Source organism: Knufia obscura (genome assembly GCF_036327395.1).
Source record: "Knufia obscura strain CCFEE 5817 isolate CBS 148926 chromosome Unknown scaffold_14, whole genome shotgun sequence".
NCBI classification, from domain to species: domain Eukaryota; kingdom Fungi; phylum Ascomycota; class Eurotiomycetes; order Chaetothyriales; family Trichomeriaceae; genus Knufia; species Knufia obscura.
The window spans coordinates 679958-702572 of NW_027042700.1; the positions used below are offsets into that span (position 1 = coordinate 679958).

The following is a 22615-nucleotide window of genomic DNA, read 5'->3' on the forward strand; positions in this document are numbered from 1 at the left end:
CTTCCTACTATGGTAATGGATGTGACGGATACTGAGGCCATCCGGCCATCTTCGCTGCGATGTTCAAGTTGTTGAGGGTGAGTCAACTCGGAGATCTCTCGGACACGGGATTATCGAAGGTCAGAATACTCAGCACAAGGCTAACAAGACAACCCGGCTACCTGGGGTCAAGGATAAATATTTCAGGTGAAAGAGGTCATGGTATACATAATTGTATTCGTTGTCAATCATTTTTTGATCGCATGTTCAAGTTCGAGACCAGCCCGATAGCTCATATATCTAAGAAGTGGTATGTCAATCTGTGGGGTCATCTACAATGGCTTACCTATTTCCTTTCGGAGGCGCCGTCTTGCCCTCGGATCCAGCAGGAATGTACGTGTAGCAGTCGTCGTAAGGCATCCAGCTGTCTTGCACCGTGTTTCGTAGTCTAGCCTGCTGCTCGTACAGCTCGGCTGGGACGGCGTGTAATAGCGGTCGCCTCTGAGGCGCTTGCCTCTGTGCGTTGCGGCGTTCTATAGGTGGCCGTCGTTCTTCGGATACTGCTGGTGGTCTATATATCGGGCGTATGGGTCGACTTGTCGGCGTTGAAGGGGTATCTGCGTTTGCTACTGACGCCAATGTGTCCGACGTTGTCTGGATCCTTCTCGTGGGTAAGCGCCGGTTAGGGGTCAGGCCAAGTCGTGGCCCCCTGTGGGCATCCCGACGTTGGAGACCTGAGGGAAGTTCTTGCCGGTCCACTGCCCGCTCTGCTTGTCGCTGCTTGGCTGCTTGAACCGCACGTTCCTTTCGTTCTGCATTTTTGGCTGCTTGTCGCTCTGTAGCTTCGACATTGCGTAGTTTTCGGTCTATGCTCTGTCGCCTGGCAGGATCTTTCAGGTCATCGCGACAGTTCACCAAGTACTTGTAATGTTGCTCCTTAGCGGCATCTCCAGGATACCGGTCCGGGTGGTAGGCATATGATGTCTGGCGAAAAGCCTTCTCAATCTGCTGGTCGGTGGCGTCCCGCGCCAAGCAGAGAGCTTTGTATGGGTTGTATGTTGGGGTTGTCATGATGATTGACCTGCAACTGTGTGGCGATGTCGATAGCTGTATTGTATGGTACAGAAGAAGATTGTCTTCTTCTGCTGGCTGTATGTTTCGCTTCCTGCTGTCCTCATCATTCGGGCGATGGGTTGTGGGAGTTATATGCCATTCTGCTGAACAATGCATACCGACCACAGTGTATTGGCGCCAAAGGAAACAACCACTCGCAGTTCAACATGACAATGCCGCTTGTTCCCTCTTATGTATGATGCTTTGTGTAGCTTCAAGCAAGACCACGACGCCGCGCTGTGCTTGTGTTGGAACAATGGACCACTTTTGTAGACTCCTTGTTGACAATAGATAGTGGCCGATAGGAGTGTCTTAATGCTTTCTGTGCAAGTGTGGAAGCAGTGAGTGGTCTCTAGACGCATCCCTAGGATGAACACCGCGTCCTGTTGGCCCGCCACGAATCGGCTCGTAGGGAATGGCAGGATCATGAAAAGTGCAAACACTTCACCCAGAACCACTGAACACAATCGACCCCAAATGAATCACAACCCCAAATTTTGTTCTTGCTCGTGATCTGCATCTAAAAGGCTGGCAGTCATTGGCCGGACTCTTCTTCAACGACCCTCGTTCGCCATGGACATTGACGACAGTGCTAGCGATACATCTTCGGTTGAGGCGCACGCGCTCCAGCTTGCTGCACATCCTCTCAGTAGTGTCAATCCGCCACCACCCGACCTACCAGATCTTCTAGACAAGCTCATCGCTAGCGACGCCGAACTGCGTAAAAAATGGACGGTGTGTGACCAGATCGTCACCAAGTTGTTGAAGCGAGTTCCCAACATCAAGCAAAAGCTCGAAGGTCTTCGTCAAGCTCATCCACATTATCGGACAGATGTCGCGAGATCGAAGCCGGGCCGCAGAACCAAACAACGCAAGTGCTTTGAGGCCTGCGAGCAATTGTATCAGCGGATGTTCATGCAGACCAGCTTTATGCACTATTGCCTGACTCGCAAGACGAAACCCCTCCTTCAGCAACATATGAAGGCACACAAAGACATCTTTGATGCTCTTCTTGGAGGACGTCATGATCATCGTGGCATTGAATTGGCCAATTCTAGGAGGTTGCAGTGCGCGCCTGCTTGTAACTGGTATGCTGAACATGGACCGTATGAGTGGACGATGCAGCCCTATACTAATCAGTGGTGGGAGGCCATGAACAACACTCAGTGGGATTGGGTGAGGATGAGACAGCATATCGCAGATACCATGACCAATGCTCAGACTAAGGGGATAGTGGTCGCCGACATATTCTTGTCAAACGCTCAGAAATATGTCCCTTTCTGGTTCTGGTACGAGAAGTACGAGTCTTGGTTCCCAAGGGTCGACATTATTCGTATACAGAACGAGAATGATGTGGAGGAAGAGAAGTTCGTGTGTAAAGTCCTGTTCGAGAAGACCGAAGCCATTATGGAGAAGGAGCGTCTGTGGAAGATAGAGCAGTTGAGGCAAGCACGAAGCGAGCAGGAGGAGGCTAATGAAGAAAGTGCCACGACTGATGCACATGTTGAGGTCGATCCTTTAGGTGAGCGAGACCTCGATCTTGCTGTCGTGTTCGATGGTAATGCATATTCACCAGACTTCAATAACGGAGCTCAACCGACGAGCATGGGGAGTTGGCTCAATTGGTGGGGCTTTGAGAAGTGGTTGAAGAGCCATGACAATACGACACAACAAGCCGAGGACAGCCTCAGACGGAATTCAACACAGGCGAGAGCAACAGCGCAGCAGACTGAGTGCGGTTAATACCATCCAGATATCAGGTGAGGCAGCTTGCATGTGTCTATAACGAAGCGAAGGTGGCATGCCTGGGGTGAAGAGCAATGTCAGCACAAGGACCACCAAGTGCCATCATCTATTGGAATGTCATGAGATCGAACGTGGTGCCGTAAGGGTGGTGTGAGTGTCAGGCAAAAGATGTAAGCAGGAGTCTGAAAGGGTCTTCTCCGTGGAAGGAGTCGCGAATTGAGACTTGGCGAATTTGTCGGCTAGTGGTAGCTTTTGAGCGGCGCGGGACGGTCTCGAAAGAGGCTAAGGGCTCGACTGGATCAACCAACAAGCCGTTGTGCTTCCACCGAATCAGAGAAGGTGTTTCGGCTTTCAGGGCAGCTGGGGAAGATATGAAATGGCGATGTTATTTTTCAATGGAGCACAAACTGCTGGGCCTTTTCTGCTGTTTTTACGCTGTATGACACGCCGAAGCACTCACGCCACTCAAAAGGAACAAGGTCTCCCCTGAGACCCTCCGAAAACCTTAGGCATGGTGGGCAGGCTTATTCTTAGTAGCTGTAATTCGTGATTCTCATTTCCTCTTGAACCTCACCACTGCACTCAAATATAACAGACTTGTATTCGCTGTCGGGAACAGTTGTGTAACTTGCCCGCCTAGTCACTTGCTGTTTGACTATTTTCTGCTTCTTAAGAAGGTACGTAGACTGCTGTCCTACTTCCCAGTGTGGTTTTGGGTTGCGCTAACACCAGACCTCTTCGCAGCTGCCATTCTTTTGTACCTCTCGTATCCTGCAACGAGCATCACTTCCGAGATAACGATTCATACTCCAAACCAAAAGATATAAAATAAAAATGAGCGCCGACCACTATTATGACAAAGTCGCTGGCGACGAATCGTCAGATCCCCTCGTCGGAGAAGGTTCATCTAGAGCTGTGCGCGCACCACCTACACAAGCAAAGAAGAGGTCTCTGCTCACTACCGTCGCTCTCGGCGCTGTCCTTTTCACAGCCTTTATTGCTGCTGTTGCAGTCATATCGTCAGCAGTAGTATCGTATCGACTGCCTGCTGCGACGACTGCCGCTCTTTCGAAACAATCCGAGTCAATCGCTGCTACAGCCTCTGCCTCGGCTCAACCTGTCGTAACAAGCAGTGCGTCAAAGTCAAATGCGCAGACTGGTAATGCTGTTGAATCTGCCTTCGATGCCTCGCACCATCAGGAAATGAGAAATTGTGGCGGTACAGCAGACGAGGCCAGAGCAGCTGGCTGTGTCTTCGATGTTATGATGCAATTGTGGACACCTCCCGAGTGCATGGACACACCTCTATCCGAACGATTCCTCGAAGCAGGCAACTGGACATGGTATGCTGATGGCGGAGCTCAACGAGCCTACACCGACGAGGAAATCCGCAAAGGCGACCACGATGTTGTCTATGTTGCCCAGTCCTACCACAGGCATCACTGCATCTTCGCGTGGGAACGCCTTGTCCGAGCCATACGGAATCAAGCTCCTATGATCGAGGAATTGATCAGTTACGACCACGTTATGCACTGCCGACACAAGACACTGACGTTGCCGGAAGAGGGAGCTGAGGAGGTTCGAGGGGTGGTTGCTCCGACTGGATTCACAAAGTGTGCCAGCTATGATGTTTGGATCAACAACTTACCATTCAACAAGATGTCTTCGACGGACTAAATTCAGTTGAGTGGATGGACTAGGAAGGGCGTGTTTGAACGATTAGCGATGATTGATACCACGGGCAGACTCTAGGCAGGAGCTCCCGACAGGATTTGGTGTGATACGGCGCATTTCTTTGGTCAATTTGCTTTGATGGGTTTGAATGATGTATATATACTTTCTTTGAGTTCAGAACAGCATTACATGCAAACAAGATCTTGAGAACAGAGAAGTCTTCCAGATATGATGCACGGGCCTTGACTACCAACGGCGTTCCGCCTCTCCCACGTCCCAGATCTCTGCACTTGTAGTACTCGGTCAAACCAACTGATGGTTGAAGCATGCCGAGAAATCATACAAACACGATGCAGTAGGTTTTGCTGGATTTCTGGCCAGTGATACTTGGAAAGCGTGACGGTGAATTGATCGCGCGTTCCTTGTTCTTGCCTCCACGTGCCACGTCCACCGTGACGCGAGCGCATATCACGGGCATTCCAGAAATTGACCAACTCCTCACCATGAGTTCACAATTTGTTTCAGCATGCTTCACCTGAAGACAAGCGCCATGTATGTATCGCCCGAAGTGTACTATCTATGCACATCATGGCGTCCTCCGGCGAGAACGAAGAAGCGCATACTGCGCTGAGCAACACCACACGCATTCATATTGCATACCTCAGTCCCACAGATATCTCGGGTGGCAGACACATTGAAGCCGCTGTCGTACTTGTGTGGCCGTATTCAAGTGCTACAAAAGAGCTATCGTTACTGCTCGCAGAAAGAGATGTCTCACTTCGCAAGGCCAGAGGTCAGGTGAAGGTCACCTTTCACGGCGCAGTTGCGAGAGAAGTAGCAAGGTTAAAGCCTGGCATTGGAGACAAAGTGCAACTGGGCTTGAGAGACATTGAGCTGGTGGCAGAGCAAGATGAGGTCTCTACGCCTGGCAAGAAGGCCGGCTTCACACTACACTCCCGCCGAGCTGTCGTGTTGCATGTATTCCCAGATAATGGTTCAACGAGACTCGTCAACTTCGTCGCTCCGACCACACCACCTACGTCTCCTCCTCAGCTATCTCATGGAAGGAATGGTGCCATTATAGAGTTCGAGACTCCAGCATCCAGTCATACTCTCGACATCTCAAAGACAAGAGCAGCGCCCGACTCTGCAGCTAAATTTAGAACTTCCCAAAGACTCTCCTCGAATTCATTTCCTGGCTCACTTGTTGATCCCTTCACAGAAGAAGATGGTTACGTTCAAGGTCGAGGTCGTAAGAGAGCAAAGTTCGCTCGCTACAGTGGAGCGTGGAGGCTTGCAGATTCAGACGAAGAGCTTGATGTCGACGTTGACCATACTCCAGGCGACAGTGGCGTTGTTGATGGTACCTCACCAGGAGATGAACACGTCTCTGAGGCCGAAGAGGTGGTAGACGTGACCCAGGGTCCATCCCCTGTCAAGAGTCTTGTTGCTGAACCACACTTCGCTGAAGTACCACGAGAGGAGCAACCTCAAATGCTGAAACATACGTCCATCGAAAATGGTTCTGCCTCAAGCATCGATGATCACGCCAGCATCGAGTATAAGCATTTCGAGCAGCTACCATCACCAGAGAGCGAACACGATGATGAAAGCGAGTCATCTTCCTCATCCACCGACCAGATAATACCGGTGGAGCGAATGAGCATGTCTCCTGCTGCCAGCACGAGTGTCGCTACACCCAGGCTCGAAGCCGTAACCTCGCCTGGCTTGCCGATTGTCTCTCCTTTTGTCTCGAATAACCAACACTTTCCATCCTTCCCAGGTCACACCTCACAGATCGATGCCAGTGCCCAGCCGATCGAGCAGGCAAATGCGGTCTTACCGGTATCTGAAAGGGACGTGCAAGATGCTGCAATGCTGACTGAGCGGTCAGAGACCCCCGTACCGGCTTTCTATCAAGAGGTCACTCAGACAGTCCTAGAACACGATGCTCAACTAGCAATACCACCCAGCGGTTTGGTAGCGCAAGACATTGATCTTGATGCTCTGCAGCAGCAAATCGAGATCGAGAACGGCGAAGGTTTTGGAGCTGAAACAATTGGCAATGTCAATGAAGATGAAGACATGTATGGCCCACCAGCTTTGAGACTGTTCGAACCAGAGTCAGCGCTTGAAGAGCAGCATGCGTTCCCGCAAATGACAGCCGCGACTACGTCGAATGCTGGGAATCCGATCCTTCTGGACGATGACGATAATGACAGCAAAGGAGAAGAAGATCAAGCCACTGGTGAGACTGGAGAGGGCGAGACTGACGACGACGCGGACGAAGACGAATTGCGCGAAGATATGAACGAGGACTTGGCAGCGAAGCAGACAGTGCTTGACGCTCAGGAAGCAGAAGAGATATTGGATGAGATATTAGAGTCCGAGTCAGAAGTGTCTGTTGCTGCTGAAACTCCTTCGGTGGCGAGTTCATTACCAATATCAGCGAGATCTAACGCAGTACTTGTTGGAGACAAGCGCAACGAAGACGGGCCGGAGCTTCCGCACACCTACGTTGATCTTGAGAGCCCAGAATCCGCAATGCAGTCCGAGGATGATGTCGCTCCAGATCGTGATGATATGTCGACTTTCAATGGAGCCGCGCCGGCTTCTACAAGGTCACCACAATACTTTGATGGCATGCCAGACGAAGTGGGGCCTGTGGCAATGCCATTGCTACCTGTTGACATGGTCGACGTCGAGCTTGCTCCCGTCAACGGCCAGCCAATTGACATCCTTGACAGCACAGACGACCATAAAGACTCCGGTATGGAAGAGGGTATAACAGATACAGTGCTCTCTCAGTCCGCGAGTGAAGGACCTGGGGCAGTCGTCGATGAGCCATCTACTCCACAAGGCGTGCAGATCAACAATACGTCCCCGGAAGACCAAGGAGAGTTACAACCTGATCTCGTGTATGAAACGCTCTCAAGGCCATTTGACAACCAGCAACTGCCACCAGAAGAAGTGGATCATCCGTTAGTCGAGCGCGACGATGCATTGCCTCCGCTGCCACAAACTGACGGACCACCCACTCGTCGTGCTTCAAGACGCTTGCTGGAGAAGCCTCCTATGTCCGACAATGTGTATAGCGACTATTTTACACCTCGCAAGCCAGCAACCAAGGTCAAGAATGCCGCACTGTCCGAGAATGCATCACTCTCGACAGGGCAGACTAGCGAGCAAATTGGACTCGGATCATCTAGCCCCAGGAGCGAAATGCATATCGACGAAGAACGCGAAAGACCTGTCGCTCAGCCTATGCTGGAAATGAGACAGCCGACTGAAGCTGGCAATGCGCCCTGGGCATCTAGCCGTGGTGTAGCAACGAATATGGGTTATTATGTCTACCTTGACTACCTGGGCGACTATTATGATCAGCTCGTTGATGTTATGGCAATCTGCACAGCTGATGCTACTGCGCCGGAACGTGCCAAGTCTGGCCCCAAGGACTTCAATGCAACTATTCACTTAGCAGACTCCTCTGCATCGGCTGACAATAGCACAACGACCACAGCACAGATCTTTCGACCCCGCAAGCATGCTATACCTGCCGTAAAACGTGGCGATGTTGTCCTTCTACGCAATTTCAAGGTCCAAACACAGCTTCACAAACCATTCTTGCTCAGCACCGACGAATCCGCATGGGCAGTCTTCAATTCAACCGAGCAAAATGCGAGTGTAGCAGGACCACCTGTTGAATTTGGAGACATGGAGAGAGCGTTCGCTGCCAGGCTGTTTGGATGGTGGACGAACCAGGGAAAGAACAGATATCCAGATCTCCCAACGCAGACTCAGTCGCAGGCCGCTGACGGCAGGGCAGTGCTTAAGAAGCCAGCGCCTCAGCCGCTTGACCTCCGGCGAAGTCCTAGGAGGACACGTCAAGATCGTGACAGCAGAGACAGTGAACCTCCTTCAGAGCAAGAACCAAGTCCAAGCTTCAACCCCACATCGCCTACTTTCTCGAAGGACTCAGCTAGAGGCCCTACGCCAACGAGACCAACGTCAGCAGTGGCTAGTCTGACATCGCCCGCGTCCGGGATGGCGACGCGTAGCACCAGGTCAGCATCAGCCGCAGCAGCTGGGCCCGAAGACAAAGGCAAAGCTGCTGCCCCTGCTTCCGAAGCTGGGTTAACACAGTTGTCCCCGCCTCGAAGTCGCAGTCGCCACGTGCAGATCCAGCAGACCGCTGTCTCCGACCATACAGATGATGAGCACGAGTCTGTTCAACATCACCCCGCTGAAGATGACAGTACGATCATGTCTGGAACAGAAACCTCCGCCTCAAGTAAGCGAAGACATCGACACGAACGGGTATCCACAAGTCTAATCCACGAGCTAAGAGATGGAACACAATGGGTCGACGTTGACGATTTTGAAGTCGTGTCTGTCAGTGAACAAGAGACCGAGGACGAAGACGACAATGGGCAAGATCCAGGTGTCCAGTCGACTGCGCAACCAGGTCCTACTGCACAGGATATCTCACCGCAGTCCCTTGTGTCTGATACACCAAGCAAGAGAGGGCGAGGTCGGCCACGCAAAGAACCAACAAGTGGGAGGCGAGGTCGACCACGAAAGATCCCACAACACCAACACCCACAGGAACAAGATGAAGGATCTACAACTGGCTCGGAGGCAAATGATACCCCCTCGAAGCAACGACCAGACCAGCTGCAAAGCGAGCAACCTCAACATCTGCAAGTACACGCTGACCAAGCAGACGAACGACCTCAATCGAGTCATAGTCAAGCTTCTGCTGCTGCGGCCGAGGCGGGATCAGGAAGAGTAACCAGGAGCAAAGCTGCTATGGAGCATAATATCCATGAACTGAGGGATGGGGCGACGTACGAGGACTAAGTTGGCGCTCGCAGGTTGGGTGCCACGGTAGTACATTAGGATAAGAACGTAGATCACAGCATTGACAGCGATTCACGAATGTCACTGCCAGCATGTGTATCTTACCATGCTATACGAGATGGTGACCATCTGCCATCTATCCCGTACTTCTTACATCCTCACGACATATTTACCACGCAGACAAACACGATGCACGAACACTACATTCGTGAAACGACAGAAGCCTTTCACTTTCATGTGGCAAAAGCCACAGACCCTCATGCTGACTGACGCTACATATAACCCAGATAACAGAATGTCTACCCATCCTCCTCAACCCCCATAACCCTCCTCTCCCCCACCTCCCTTATCTTCTCCTCCAACACACCCCTCCCCCACCGTCCCGCAACTTTACTCGCCGCCTCAATCATCTTCCCGCCCATATCCCTCATCATCCTCACGATTTCCAAAGCCTTCATACCCCTATCCTCTCCCTCTCTGCATTCCGCGGCGAGGAGTTGAAGCAACAGCTTGTCGACTTCTATCTCTTGTCTCGCGAGTTCCGTTTTGTCCCTGTGGGGTGCATGCTCGCCGAGCGAGGCGACGTAGTCGTCGTGCAGCGAGAGCAGGATGTTAGATCTCACGTAGGATTCTTCTAGCCGTGACATCTGCATTTGCGTTGTTGTGCTCTCATCCCCATCCTCTTCCATCCCATCTGCATCCCCGTCTGCATTCTTCCTCGCCGCCACCCTTCCAACAGGCACACTCAACTCAAATTCACTCAACAGCGGTCTCGGAAAATACGGATACATATCCCCGCCCTTAAGAATAATACAATGGAATTTATCATCTGAGACCGCAACGGGCCAATACGTCTCCTGTTTTCCTCCGCCGCGGAGACGTTCAAGCTGTGTTGTGTCGAGGATGGGGATCCATTTTGCTTGGTTGGGGGTGCGCCAGTGCGAGAGGAGCAGGAGGATTCCGAGGGAGTCGTAGATTGCGGGGTCGCCGTGGGATGTCCAGAAGAGGGATTTGAGGGTCGTGGGTGCTTCGTTGTCGTCGGGCGGTGTTCCCAGGGCAACTAGGTCGGCGTTCTGGTGGGCTTCGTCGTAGCGGAGGTTGTCGATGTTGTAGAGGAGTTGGGTTTGTCCATTGGCTGTGACGGGGCCGTTGGTGATGGTGATTAGGTAGTCGTTGTATGCGGCGCAGGTGACCGCGGGCGAGGCCTTCAGGCGCCAGATGCGAAGGGGCGTGCCGAAGAGGGTGTATACGCGGACGTAGTTCCGCGTTGTACATGCGATGATGTACCGTGTGCTCAGCGCGATGCAGGACACGTCCTCGCCGTCTGGTAATTCGATGCGGAAATCTGATCTGTTTGTCCAGGTTTCGTGGGGTCTGTAGAAGATCACGGCTGGCTGGTTCTGTGATGGGTTCGGTGGGGCGGAGAAGAGGGCGCCGTGCTCGTTGAGACAGGCTTTGTCGTACTGGAAGGGATCGGTGAAGTGGAAGTCGCGGTGGGTTTCGCGGTCGTAGAACTCGACTGTTATGGTGTTGTGGGTTGAGTGGGTGACTGTCCAGATGAAGCCTGTTAAGTTCAGGGTTAGGTATTTGCGGTCGCCGCGCCAGGGGGTTGCGCCTGGTTGGAAGGATTCGTGGATTTGAGGTTGCCAGAGGGATTGGCGGGTGCGTTTGTCGGTGTGGCCGTTGAGATGGCCGGAGGGTCGCTTGCCGTTTTCGTTTTTGTAGCCTGCGCCGTCGTCGTCGTCGATCCAGTCGTCGCCTAGACCTGGTTCGGCAAGGTAGTCGTCTAGGCTGTCGGGGGTGTGGGCTCGGGGACGGCCGTTGACGAGGGGTTTGAGACCGTTTGTTCGTGGATCTGCGGGTTGTGGTTGTGGTGGCTTTGATTGCTGGAGGTCTCCTGGTTTGTCCTGTGGTGCTTTGAGAAGTTCGATATGTGTTTCGTACTTGAGGAAGTTTGGAGTGATGTAGACTTCACCCCATGAGTTGGACCAGCAGAAGAGATTCTCTCCTTTGTTGTGCCATTCAATGTTCAGGATTTTCTCGTACATGTGCTGTTGTAATACTTGTTGTGTTCTGGCATCCCATACAATCAGAGAGCCGTCAATTGATGAGGAAGCAAGCATTCGTGCGTTCGCCGTCCAGGATATCGAGGTGATAGGACTGTTATGTAAACCAGCGAACCGCTTTTGTATCTTGCCAGACTCTGCTGACACGAAGACCAATTCTCTCGAGGCGGTAGCACATGCAAACACCTGACCTACTGGGTGCCAGAAGCATTTCGAGGTGGCATCATCACCAGTCTCTAACCTCTGTATTATGCCGTCTATCGCTTTCACGAACTTTGGCTCTTCACCCTCCACATTGTACATATAGATCTTGCCGTCCGTACATGATGCTGCCAGCCATGTGCCTGTTGGATCGTAGCTCAGATGCTTGATGGGTTTAGGGTGGTTTCGTAGGACGTGGATCTGCTCGATATCGTGTCTGTTCACAATTTTGACCTCTACTTCGTCGCTGCTGGCTGCTATCCATTCCTCATCTGGTGACACAGCGACGTCTCGCACCGGCAGGGTAAATCGGACAAGGACTTCCTTCAGATTGTTCTGGTTCCCTTCTGCCACGAAGTATTCGCATACGGTTCCGTCTTCTGCTCCAAGAATAGCATAGTCGTTCTACGGCAATTAATATACTGTTACTGTGCGACTGGGAGAGTACTTACACCACATACGACGGCAAGCGTATCATCGTGAACATGATCTATCATGTCAGGCTCGCCATCATCATTTGTTCTGAAGGAGCGGGCATAGTTGGCGCATCCTGCCACGAGCATGCGCTGGCCATCTGGTGAAAACTCGAGGAATGTTTTGCCCGGAGGCTGCGCGACTCGCGGTGCAACGGGAGGTCGGTCTGGCATTGTTTTTATGACTTGTCGGGTATCGTGTGTGTAATATGCACATTCTATAATCTACAACACATGTTGAAGATTCAATATAAGTTCGTGTTACGCGTCGAGACGCGTAACGCGTAAATGGCCACGCTCAAAGTGGCAGTGGGGCCGCATTCAGTAAGAAACCGAGGTGAACAGTATCTATTGAGACAGGGTATCATACAATGGTTCGCTGGAGTAGTCCTTCATATATCTCCTCAAAGCCTCTTACTTTTGGGAGTAGCAGCTGCAGACTGCCCATGTAGCTCCTCAAATGCACGCTGAGCCTGCTCAACCGCCCCTCGCGCGTCCTCAAGCATCTTCTGCTCGATCGGATCGCCAGCCGCTTTCTCAGTGGCCTTGACCGCTACAAGCTCCCGCATTCTCTGTACGACACGTCTGACAACTTCTCTACCTTCCTCGAACAAACCTCGCTCGAGCGTTTTCGTTGCTTGCTGCCATCCTGTCTGCATTCTGTACAGTGCGAAGACCGTACCTGCAGCGAATATGCTTCCGGCTTCGTATAACGTTGGTGCAATCGTCGACACATACGTCAGAGCTGACAGACCAGCCGAGAGACCCGAAATTGATAGCGTTCGGAAGACTAGCTGTTGTGCCGTGGTTGTCAAGATCGTAATTTGTCTATTTAAATAGCTGCTGCGTGATGTAGAAATGGTTGTGGTAATAGGTATTAACATCGGCGATGGTCTCATCTCCACAGTGGGTGATTGACCTGGGGCAGCCGTCTCTATTACAGGCTCTGAGGGCGCTGTGGTGATTTCATTCGAAGGTGATGTAGTCGCTGTAGCAAGTAGCGCTGGCGTTGGGTCCAGTATGGTCGGTTTCGCCGGCTCTGGCTCAAAGGCAGTCTTTTGGTGTGTTTCTGGCACTGCAGGTTCCGCCATCACAGGACTGATGCCGATTTGTGTAAGCCGACCTGATATCTCGTATACCGCTCGTTCCGTCTTTGGCAACCAGGTATTCGTCACAAGATCCGAGATGATCAGACCCACGTCATCGACACGCCAGAACAGCTTATACCAGGAGAGCTTGCGCCAATTGCGTGATGACCATGCCGACGCCAGACCTGACTGAAGCTCTTGGTGTGCTGCTCGCGAGAAGTCTTCGACTGCAGACTCTATGCGGGTGCGCGTGGCGATATCGAGACCGCTTACCCGCTGACTCTGGCGTTGCAACATGTCAGTCTTGCCAATGCTCAATGCCGCAGAACCCAACAGCGCCGAGACCAGTCTCCCAACCGGCGAGGTGGCATATTGCGAGGCTTTGTCTGAAGTGGAATGTTCCTCGAACCAGGTCATTATCTGTGGTATGCCCGAGGAGGTCCATGCATGGCTGTACAAGGAAGCTTGCGATGTCGATTGACGTATTGCTGCAAGGCCCTTCTCAGCTCTGACCGTATCAGAAATCAGTACTCGATGTTGTGACTGTGAGCTGCCGCCGGGCAAATTTGCGACCAGTACCACCGAGTGTTTATCCTCTTGCGTATGGAAGGTGGTAGCTGACATCAGTTCTATCGCCATGACAAGCTCATCAAAACCTTGAGAGACCAACAAAGTACTATGTACAGGCTGGTTGACAGTGACTTGGCGTCCATCGAAAGCTGTAGGCACACCAACGGCTGGAGCGAGGAAGGTTTCGGCGGGCACATTTGTGGTACTACCATGCTCAGCATTGACCGACGATATTAGGAGCTCGACATTGAGTCGTTCGAGGACAGGTGAGGGTACATGTAGAATGGGCAGTGTTGTTCGCTGTCTGAAAGTTGAATTCTGTGGCTGACCATATCTGATCAGAATGCCCAGAGCCGCTTGCTGCTGTAGTATCTGCTCTTCCCATGGCTGTGCATCTTCCAGCGCATCTGCCAACAGTAACCGTACTATCTGCCTTGCAGCATCTTGAACATCCAAGCCGAGAAGAGCTATGCGCGTGACAGGTCGCTCGGATTCAAGACCTTGTAGAGCTAGCTGCAGTCTGCTCAGATTGACATGACCTGAAGCTTTGGCTTTGACTTCTGTCAAGGCCTCGTAGAGAGGCAGGTTTCGCTGAGGGACTTGTCTCGTACCATTGATGGCGGTCGTGCTTAACGTCGACGCATGTCGTTCTAGCCGTGGTCGCTTCCGTGGTGAATGCGCCGGGTATGGGACTCGCTGACTAGAGCACGATGGGCAAAGGAATGTTTTTCGGAGGACTTTGTCGAATTGTTTAGCAGGCGCGCATGCTTTCATGTTGTGGCTCTGAGGATAACGAGCTGGCACCGAGTACCTTCTTGCTGAGCTTGAGGAACGTCAACGCCGTCAAACAGAGCAAACTTATTGGGCTACCGTTAAGGTCGAAGCAGCTATTTCCCTCTTCACCTTCTACGTCGTCTGTGCAAGAGTAGCGGTCTATGTTGACTGGGCTTGTATCAGGCCTACTGTCGACGTTGACCCTGGGGCACATCACGTTCCTAGGCCGAATCTATTCATGATTATCTGATCGCAGCAAAGCGGAAGCGCTATTGAAAGTGATTGACGGAGATCTCAACGTGAAGCTCCGATAAGTATGAAAATCTACAATGATGTTTCCAGGTCCCGAGGCAACTGTTCCCTCCAATTGCGCTAATCAATCTACATTGTACAAAGATCCGTGGTACGCTGAATTTGACAATCGCATAGCACTCCGTCTGATTTCTTGTTCCATCACGATTACGGACACTGCTACTAGAAGACAACCGAGGAAGTGTAGGTCAGGTTGCCCAGAAATCAGAACCATCCGCAAATCATGCCGGTCACCGAGATACTTCTACTGAGACATGGCCACCGCATAGCCTGGACACTCGATCCAACCACAGGAAAGTACACGGCCAATCATCCATTTCCTACGAAGCTGCCGGCAGACCCTCCTCTCGCGTCTCATGGGGTTGACCAAGCGGTAGAAACAGGTACATATCTTGCGGAGCAGCTGGGGGAACTGGCAAAGCAGGATCGACTTCGAGTATATTCAAGCCTGTTCTACCGCTGTCTGCAGACGCTGAAGCCTACGGTCGAGCGGCTGAGAAGCATTGCTGCACCAAATCTGCAAGTCCGCGGCGAGAGAGGTTTCGGAGAATGGTTCGGTCATGCATGGTTCGAGCAGCCAGTCCCAGCAGAGGCAGCCCGTCTGAAGGAGGAGTTCTATTCGTTCGTTGATGAGCAATACCAATCAAAAATCATCCCAGATAGGCATGGTGAGAGGATAGAGGAAATTCACGATCGCATTGCTAAGGCCTTCACGAGAGTAATACAGGACATCGACCAAGAGTACGAGTCCGTGGGTCGAGGATCAGAAGCAGTCACCTTGCTGATATGCGGCCATGCGGCTCAGATAATATGCTCAGGACGAGTACTCACTGGTGAAATGCCGGAGGACCTAGATGATGAAGACTTTAAATGCTTCACTTGTGGTATCAGCAAATTCCAGAGGCGCAACACAGATGCGGGATACGACGAGGAAGATTGGCGAGGCAAGGGAGTGACGGGCGGATGGGACTGTATATTGAATAGCTGGTGTGGTCACCTGAGTGGTGGTGAGGAAAGAGGATGGCATTTTCATGGTGACGAGAGTTTTGATTCGTATGGTCCGGGGTTGGCGCAGGGCCCGATCACTGTGGATGGAGGGGTGCGCGAGGCGAGCGATGCAAAGCTGTGACAAGCAGCCACTTGTTAGGAGCATAGAAGCTATCCTATGTATCATGTTCAGACATGCTCTTGTGTACTGAAGTCGGTGATGCTGACTCGTGCTCGGTGAAATAGCTAGTAGACTTCGGTGACAACGTGGAGACTCCGGAAAAAGCGACTCGATGTGAGGAGCCGGCACGCGAACCGCAGATCAACCGGGGCCTAGAGTAGCTTCCTTGACTGATGCAACTTATTCTTCCTCCTCAACTGTATCTTAATCCGCCACCGAGTAGACAACCAATGTCATGGCTGGCCGGAAACGTGGAAACTGCCATGTTACGCGGCAGCAAAGTCAACCCGGAGCGATATGCTGAACTTTTACCTCAATACATTCGACAGCTCTCTCGGGATCGGTCGAAGGTCCCTCCACCAACTGCCAGCTATGGCGCACAACAAAGACGCCATTTTCACGACTATTTCGTGACACATTTGCCATCATCCTCACTACACCCAGACTCACGAGGAGCAGCTGGTCTCTCCCACAAGTTTGACCGCAAATCATCGACCCCGCACACCGGTAGCCATCGATCAGCTGCAGCAGCACCTCCGTCTGTTTCTCGAGATACCACCGTCGTACGGATTCCTCTTAAGAGCGCGAAACACCACTACGGCGCATGTGTGTCGAGAGGGAGCAGACCATATAATGAGGACTCGCACCAGGCCGGAGTCATTGAGCTTCCGGCATTCGCCAAGCGGCCTCCTAGATCCATCACCACGGGCAGGAGCAGAGAAGTCCAGAGTGCGGAAAATGCCAGTGGTGATCCACAAGTCTTCTACTTTGGTGTCTTTGATGGGCACGGTGGAGCTGAGTGTAGTGGCTACTTGAGAGAAGAGCTCCATGGCTACCTAGAACGGACAGCAAGCCAGTTCCATCTGCAGTCAAGCTTACCCACAGTTGGCTCGAAAAAGGCCGAAGCAGGCGCCGAAGAAGGAGAAATCAAGCAGGCAGCCCAAGAAGCATTGAAGTCGGTGCATGTGGTGGACAAGAAAGACCTGCCCGACAAAATCGCGAATGGCTACACCGATGATGAACAACCTGCATACATGGAGAGTGCACCGCCTGTGAAGCAAGATGCAGATCAGGAAAGCATTCGAGATCTCGAAAAACAGCTTGTGCAGAATTGGAAGAAGCTCGTCGGTGGCTACTTCAGACGCTTCAAGCCTGCATACTTCTCCGTCTACGGCGACAACACAGAAGCCGAGAAGGACCCTGGGAATAACAAGAACTTCGAATCACAGGGGTCTGATATAGAAGAAGTGGTCACATATGCTTTCCTGAAAGCCGACTATGATTTCGTCTCAGCACAAGCAGCACTGGAGGCTGATAAGAAGGACAAGGTGAAGGCAGAGAGGCCGCTCAACGAAGATGACTACATAATAGGAACTCCCCAGCCTATTACCAAACAGCAGCAAAGGTCGTTCAAAGGTGGAAGCACATGCAGCATCGCCGTTTTATCGACACCTTCGCCTACACCATTTTGGAATCCAGCCACTTCTTCTTCAATGCTTGTCGCTCATGTGGGTGATACCAGAATACTGCTATGCTCAACTGCTACAGGTGTGGGTATACCATTGACCACAGATCACCATCCGTCGTCGCCTATAGAGGCCAACAGACTACGGCGATACGCAGCTACATTCGTTACCGACTCTTTTGGCGAAGAACGAATATCAGGCCTTGCCAATACGAGAGCCTTCGGAGACATTGGCTCAAAGAGGATAGGAGTCTCTGCAGAGCCAGAAATACGAAGGGTCGAGCTTGGGGCAGCCGAGTACTCATTCATGGTACTCGTCTCGGACGGTGTCTCGGGTACATTGAACGACCAAGAAATTGTTGATATTGTCAAAGAAGCAAAGACACCCGAGCAGGCAGCGAGAAATGTGATCAGCTTTGCAACTGAAGTTTCGGCTGAAGGTGACAATGCCACTTGCCTGGTAGTCCGGCTAGGGGGATGGGAACGGCGACAGGAGGGAGGTTATGGTAGCTTAGGCACGAAGGAGTCTCGAGACTACAAGAGGCAGGATGCTATGGACCCCCGGAACAGGCGGCAGTAGCTATGTAATGAATAATGACCTGTATATATTCTTTGGTTACAGATGATATTGGTTGCTCGTGTTAGGTTCCTGAGCATGATTTGAAGCTGACTAACTTCACGCTGTTCGTGCCCGTTAAACCTGGAGAACCGGTTCGGCACTTCCGGAGTTCTGCTACAAATTATGCAACACATGTTCGGGGTCCCCCAAGCATTGGCATCTATCGTCGAGAATGAGATAAGGCAACTGCCAAAGACGGCACACACAGTTACTCTCGCTGTGCTCTCATCTGCTGCTGATTTTCGTAATCTTCAACTCGAGGACAGACTCTTCCAATTCTCGGACGTTCCAGCGACAACCACCCATCGTTGCTACCAAATCGCGCGACCACAATCATGGCCGAGGACAAGCAGCCTAATGGACATGCGACAGGAGGAAGAACGCGGAAAATGAGTGAAGTTGTGTTACAGCAACTTGACGAACGGATACAGAAGGAAGAAAACATCTTCCTGTTCTTACCCAACATCATCGGTGGGTGCGCCAGCCAGCCAGAGCACAAGCACAGTGGTCTAACAGACAGCAGGCTATTCTCGAATCGTCCTTGCAGTGGCCTCTCTTTACTACATGCCCTTACACCCACGAACATGCTCGCTCCTCTACAGTGTATCATGTCTCCTTGATGCGCTGGACGGTTTCGCAGCGCGAAGATACAACCAGTCCACCACATTCGGCGCAGTTCTGGATATGGTTACGGATCGATGCACAACCTCGTGTCTCCTTGTTTTCCTGGCATCAGCGTTCCCAAGATGGAGTATCGTCTTCCAGGGCCTGATCAGCCTCGACCTGGCGAGCCATTACATCCATATGTATGCGACACTGAGCATGGGTGGGAGTGGACAGAGTCACAAGAAGGTTGATAGTAGCAGGAGTTGGATCTTGCATTTGTACTACACGAACAGGGTGAGTATCGTGGGCCACCACTTCTTCGAGGCCTGTCAGCGCATGCTAACAATCGTCGTGTATAGACCGTCCTCTTCCTCTTCTGCGCCCTCAACGAACTCTTCTTCATAGCCCTCTACCTCCTCTCCTTCTCTTCACCACTCCTCTCACCCTCACTCCTCGTCCCTGCCGATCCCTCGAGCTCCCCTGCTCTCAACGCAGCGTCACCAGCCCAACCAGGCTCCCCGGCCCATCCAAAGCCCAGTATGCTCTTTACGAACCCCTGGTCAGCAGGCGCACTAGAAATGGCCAGAGCAAACAAGATGGATAGTACTGTGCCGTGGATATTGACTGGTATCAGCTTCCCAGTCATGGCTGGAAAGCAGATTATCAATGTCATTCAGCTCGTGAAGGCGAGTAAGTGGTTGGGCGAGGGTGATGTCGCGGCGAGGAAGAAGGCAGGCATTAGGGCGGGGGTGAAGAAGACGAGTTGAGCTAAACTGAATGGATAGAAAGAGCCGTCACGAGGCCAATGAATATACTACTGTGAAGACGCCGCAAGATAACCGTTGCAACGGTCATCTTGATCGTTGGTGAGACATGCTCTTCGCGGCATGCACGACAGCTCAAACTTTAAGCGCCACAATCCAAGCTATAGGATCATTAAGGCAAAGTAACATCTGCGGGCCAACACACGATTCTTCCAGGTACTAAACGCCTGTTCGGAAGTTGGGTCGGGTAATTTTTTGCGACTATCTGAGGCAACAGCTACGCAAACATTTAGCCACAGGAGCAGGACACCCTTCAGCTAGCATATTCGAGCATACTGGATATGTGCTGGTCCGGCCGGAACAAGTTCATCGCCTGACTTAGTAGGCTCCTCAGATCTTGTGTCGTATGAGCTTCTGCGACATCGTGAGCACTGCTAGAGATGTACATCCATCTTGTCCTTTCCGTTGACCAATGTCTGGTCGAAGATATCTCCTGCTCAATTGGGGTTTATGTTCAATCCTTGCGAGCAATCGGCGCATGTGCGGCACATGGCGTCTTGGAAGCCGGAAGGTGCGAGACTTCATGGCTATATCGAATTTTGTGGCAAGTGCCAAGAACGGTCTGTATGTTCGACTTCCGTGAGTCGATATTGCAGACCGTAGCAAGTGGCAAGCGCGACGCTCCAGCAACTGCTTGCTGGCCATCATGCAAGGTCGTGGTCATGGCACATCTGATTTTGTAATACCAATGCCTACATCTAGGATTGCAGGAATTGGCGAGCAGCTGACGCGCAGCTGCCAGAACAAACTCGAGGCTGCTAATCAGCTTGACGTGGAAGTACCGTCCTTGCATTGAAACGGCTGTTTCTAGGTACGTTCAGCCAGGAGTTGGAAGGCACGATCTCGAAGCTCTTGATTGCGCCTGCATCAACATGACATGACTGCATAGCTACAGCGGAGCTTGCAGTATGGCTTATCAAGGTGCAACAATCAACAATTGGAAATACAAGAGAAACACCCACCATCTCTTCCCAGGCTGTACTACTATCAGCATATCCTCTAAATCTTGCCCTTTCTACTTATCCACGCAATCATGGGGTCTTTCTGTCCACCCACCACGATCCACAGCGAAATCGTGACCACTTTTGAACGAAACGACGACACCGGCGTACTCCATCCAAGTGGTGCAAGCGAAGATGAACAGTACTACGAGGAGCTCTGGGCAGTTGCTGGCTACCGTGATTGGCCGATGAAAGACGATATTCTACCTACCTTCCATCGATATCAGCATTCAGCCACAGCTGCTGGCCTACGCTTCATCGTCTATGAGCTTCGTGGTCAGTATGGCATCCTTCTCAAAGCACGAACGGACCAAGATGGAGCCCAGGAGCTGAGAGACTACACAGCATACCTCCTTACCAAGAGTGGTGCAGACCAGCCTATCCGCAAGGTGGCATTCAGTTCTGATGCACTCATGCTTGCTTATAGGTTTACCTCACTATTCGAAGAACGACTTCTCTTCGATGCCTTCGATCTCAAGGGGTGGAAAGCTACGGGCAGAAAGCTATTCATGATGAAAGTTGCATACTACACGAACAAGCGCATGATGGTAGATCTGGCTTTGCCGGCTTTCCCTTGCAAGACCACCAACCCCGAGAAAGCCGCCTCTACCATGCCAGATGGTGCTGAGTATGAGGCCTTGACCACGCTGCAATCATTCATTCATGATGTTGAGAAAATCTATAAACCTGGATGTTGCATTAGCATCGTTTCAGACGGTCACGTCTTTGCGGATTGCCAAGGAACCGACGATGCCCTTGTTACGAAGTACAATGAGGCACTGAAGGTTATGCATGCCCCGATTCAAAAGAAGGACGGATGCACTGCCGAAAGAGGCGGCATCCAATTCTACAATCTGGATCGATTGCTGTTTCCGGATGCTCAAGCAAGTCTCTTGTGGGCGAGGGTGCCAACTTTGCAACCCATCCGTCATCCTGTCAATACGAAGATCGAAGAGCACGATGACCTCTGCCGAACCATCCTAGTCAGAACACAAGCCCCGCCTGAGGAATACCTCCGAGATCTCATCAAGACTGTACCGGATCATGCCATCACGGCTCTCTATCGAGGCTTCTCCAGATTCATGTTCGAGGATCTAGCCTGCTCTCCAGACTTCAAAGATGCGACCACATCCCAGCGAAAGAGGGCAGCAGAAACCGTGGCGTTTGAAATGATTCAACGAAATCAGTCCTATTCATGGCTTGTCGAAGGCCTCATGCCACGATACATTCGTTTGTCTATTCATGCTCATGACAATGCTGGACCAAAGTTTGCAGTCAGGCTAATGCCGTTCAAGCCTGTCAGCGATTCCAGCGGGCTTGTCGTCACTCAGGAGCATGCCGTCGCCGAGTCTCACTCCCATCTCCACGTTCCGACACCGTGGCACAACTCTCTTGTTGATGTACATGACGGTGACGGGGAGGTCGAAACAATGCTATGCAAAGCCAAGGTCGTGGAAGACGCTTTGAAGGAAGGAAAGTTCACCGGCGAGTACGTCAAGGACCATGAAAGAGGTGGTAGATTTGTGATCACCAAGGTTAAGGAGGAAGAGTGAGTATTGGTTGTGAAGTAGGATAGGATGACAGTCTTGTGCACTTTGGAGCATCGCAGTAAGAGATTTTATTAGTCTGAGGACCTGTACTTTGATAACTATGGTTAGGCAGCATGGTGTCTTAGCGTACCAGTAACATGTTTCAGGCAGCACAAGTGTATAAAGATATCGATGTTCCCTAGACTCTTTTGCCATTTCTCAATCGTTACTTACCTCCACGGACTTGAACGCCAGAACGCCTTACTATAAAGCGACAGTCCCAAGCAACCAAGAAATACTACCTTCTACACCACAGGTCATCTGCAAGGGACAGTCCAATAGGAAAAGACGATCTCAAGCCACAGGAGGAGAGAACCCCAGAAACCTGCTCAAACACAACGACAATTACTAAGCGCAACGCCTTGCGGACGCTTGACTCCAATCGAGTCGTCTCCTCAGCTATACAACTACAACGATACAATACTGATTCGAGTCACTGGTCAAGAATAACACAACACATTACTTCTTTACCTCCACTACAATCTCG

General features: G+C 51.7%; 10 protein-coding genes across 10 annotated transcripts; 7 read left to right on the plus strand and 3 right to left on the minus strand.

Annotated features, from left to right (window-relative positions):
• Window positions 1-321: 321 nt before the first annotated feature.
• Window positions 322-1050, minus strand: PMZ80_009785 (uncharacterized protein; the record flags this gene model as incomplete). Its single annotated transcript, XM_064878178.1, has 1 exon — window positions 322-1050. The coding sequence occupies one exon, from the start codon at window positions 1048-1050 to the stop codon at window positions 322-324; it is 729 nt and encodes a 242-aa protein (XP_064726286.1).
• Window positions 1051-1665: 615 nt separating this feature from the next.
• PMZ80_009786 (uncharacterized protein) lies at window positions 1666-2835 on the plus strand (the record flags this gene model as incomplete). Its single annotated transcript, XM_064878179.1, has 1 exon — window positions 1666-2835. One exon carries the CDS (start codon window positions 1666-1668, stop codon window positions 2833-2835), a length of 1170 nt encoding a protein of 389 aa, XP_064726287.1.
• Window positions 2836-3672: 837 nt separating this feature from the next.
• Window positions 3673-4515, plus strand: PMZ80_009787 (uncharacterized protein; the record flags this gene model as incomplete). Its single annotated transcript, XM_064878180.1, has 1 exon — window positions 3673-4515. The coding sequence occupies one exon, from the start codon at window positions 3673-3675 to the stop codon at window positions 4513-4515; it is 843 nt and encodes a 280-aa protein (XP_064726288.1).
• Window positions 4516-5100: 585 nt separating this feature from the next.
• On the plus strand, window positions 5101-9372 carry PMZ80_009788 (uncharacterized protein; the record flags this gene model as incomplete). Its single annotated transcript, XM_064878181.1, has 1 exon — window positions 5101-9372. One exon carries the CDS (start codon window positions 5101-5103, stop codon window positions 9370-9372), a length of 4272 nt encoding a protein of 1423 aa, XP_064726289.1.
• A 299-nt stretch (window positions 9373-9671) lies between these two features.
• mcl1 (DNA polymerase alpha accessory factor Mcl1) lies at window positions 9672-12286 on the minus strand (the record flags this gene model as incomplete). Its single annotated transcript, XM_064878182.1, has 2 exons — window positions 9672-12044; window positions 12092-12286. The coding sequence occupies 2 exons, from the start codon at window positions 12284-12286 to the stop codon at window positions 9672-9674; spliced, it is 2568 nt and encodes an 855-aa protein (XP_064726290.1).
• Window positions 12287-12516: 230 nt separating this feature from the next.
• On the minus strand, window positions 12517-14544 carry PMZ80_009790 (uncharacterized protein; the record flags this gene model as incomplete). The annotated part of the gene is made up of 1 exon (XM_064878183.1): window positions 12517-14544. The coding sequence occupies one exon, from the start codon at window positions 14542-14544 to the stop codon at window positions 12517-12519; it is 2028 nt and encodes a 675-aa protein (XP_064726291.1).
• A 535-nt stretch (window positions 14545-15079) lies between these two features.
• TFC7 (C6 zinc cluster transcription factor-like protein) lies at window positions 15080-15985 on the plus strand (the record flags this gene model as incomplete). The annotated part of the gene is made up of 1 exon (XM_064878184.1): window positions 15080-15985. The coding sequence occupies one exon, from the start codon at window positions 15080-15082 to the stop codon at window positions 15983-15985; it is 906 nt and encodes a 301-aa protein (XP_064726292.1).
• Window positions 15986-16287: 302 nt separating this feature from the next.
• On the plus strand, window positions 16288-18069 carry PTC6 (Protein phosphatase 2C 6; the record flags this gene model as incomplete). The annotated part of the gene is made up of 1 exon (XM_064878185.1): window positions 16288-18069. One exon carries the CDS (start codon window positions 16288-16290, stop codon window positions 18067-18069), a length of 1782 nt encoding a protein of 593 aa, XP_064726293.1.
• A 374-nt stretch (window positions 18070-18443) lies between these two features.
• On the plus strand, window positions 18444-19481 carry pis1 (phosphatidylinositol synthase 1 (CDP-alcohol phosphatidyltransferase1); the record flags this gene model as incomplete). Its single annotated transcript, XM_064878186.1, has 3 exons — window positions 18444-18583; window positions 18711-19008; window positions 19074-19481. The coding sequence occupies 3 exons, from the start codon at window positions 18444-18446 to the stop codon at window positions 19479-19481; spliced, it is 846 nt and encodes a 281-aa protein (XP_064726294.1).
• Window positions 19482-20571: 1090 nt separating this feature from the next.
• On the plus strand, window positions 20572-22092 carry DIT2 (cytochrome P450-dit2; the record flags this gene model as incomplete). The annotated part of the gene is made up of 1 exon (XM_064878187.1): window positions 20572-22092. One exon carries the CDS (start codon window positions 20572-20574, stop codon window positions 22090-22092), a length of 1521 nt encoding a protein of 506 aa, XP_064726295.1.
• Between the last annotated feature and the right edge of the window lie 523 nt (window positions 22093-22615).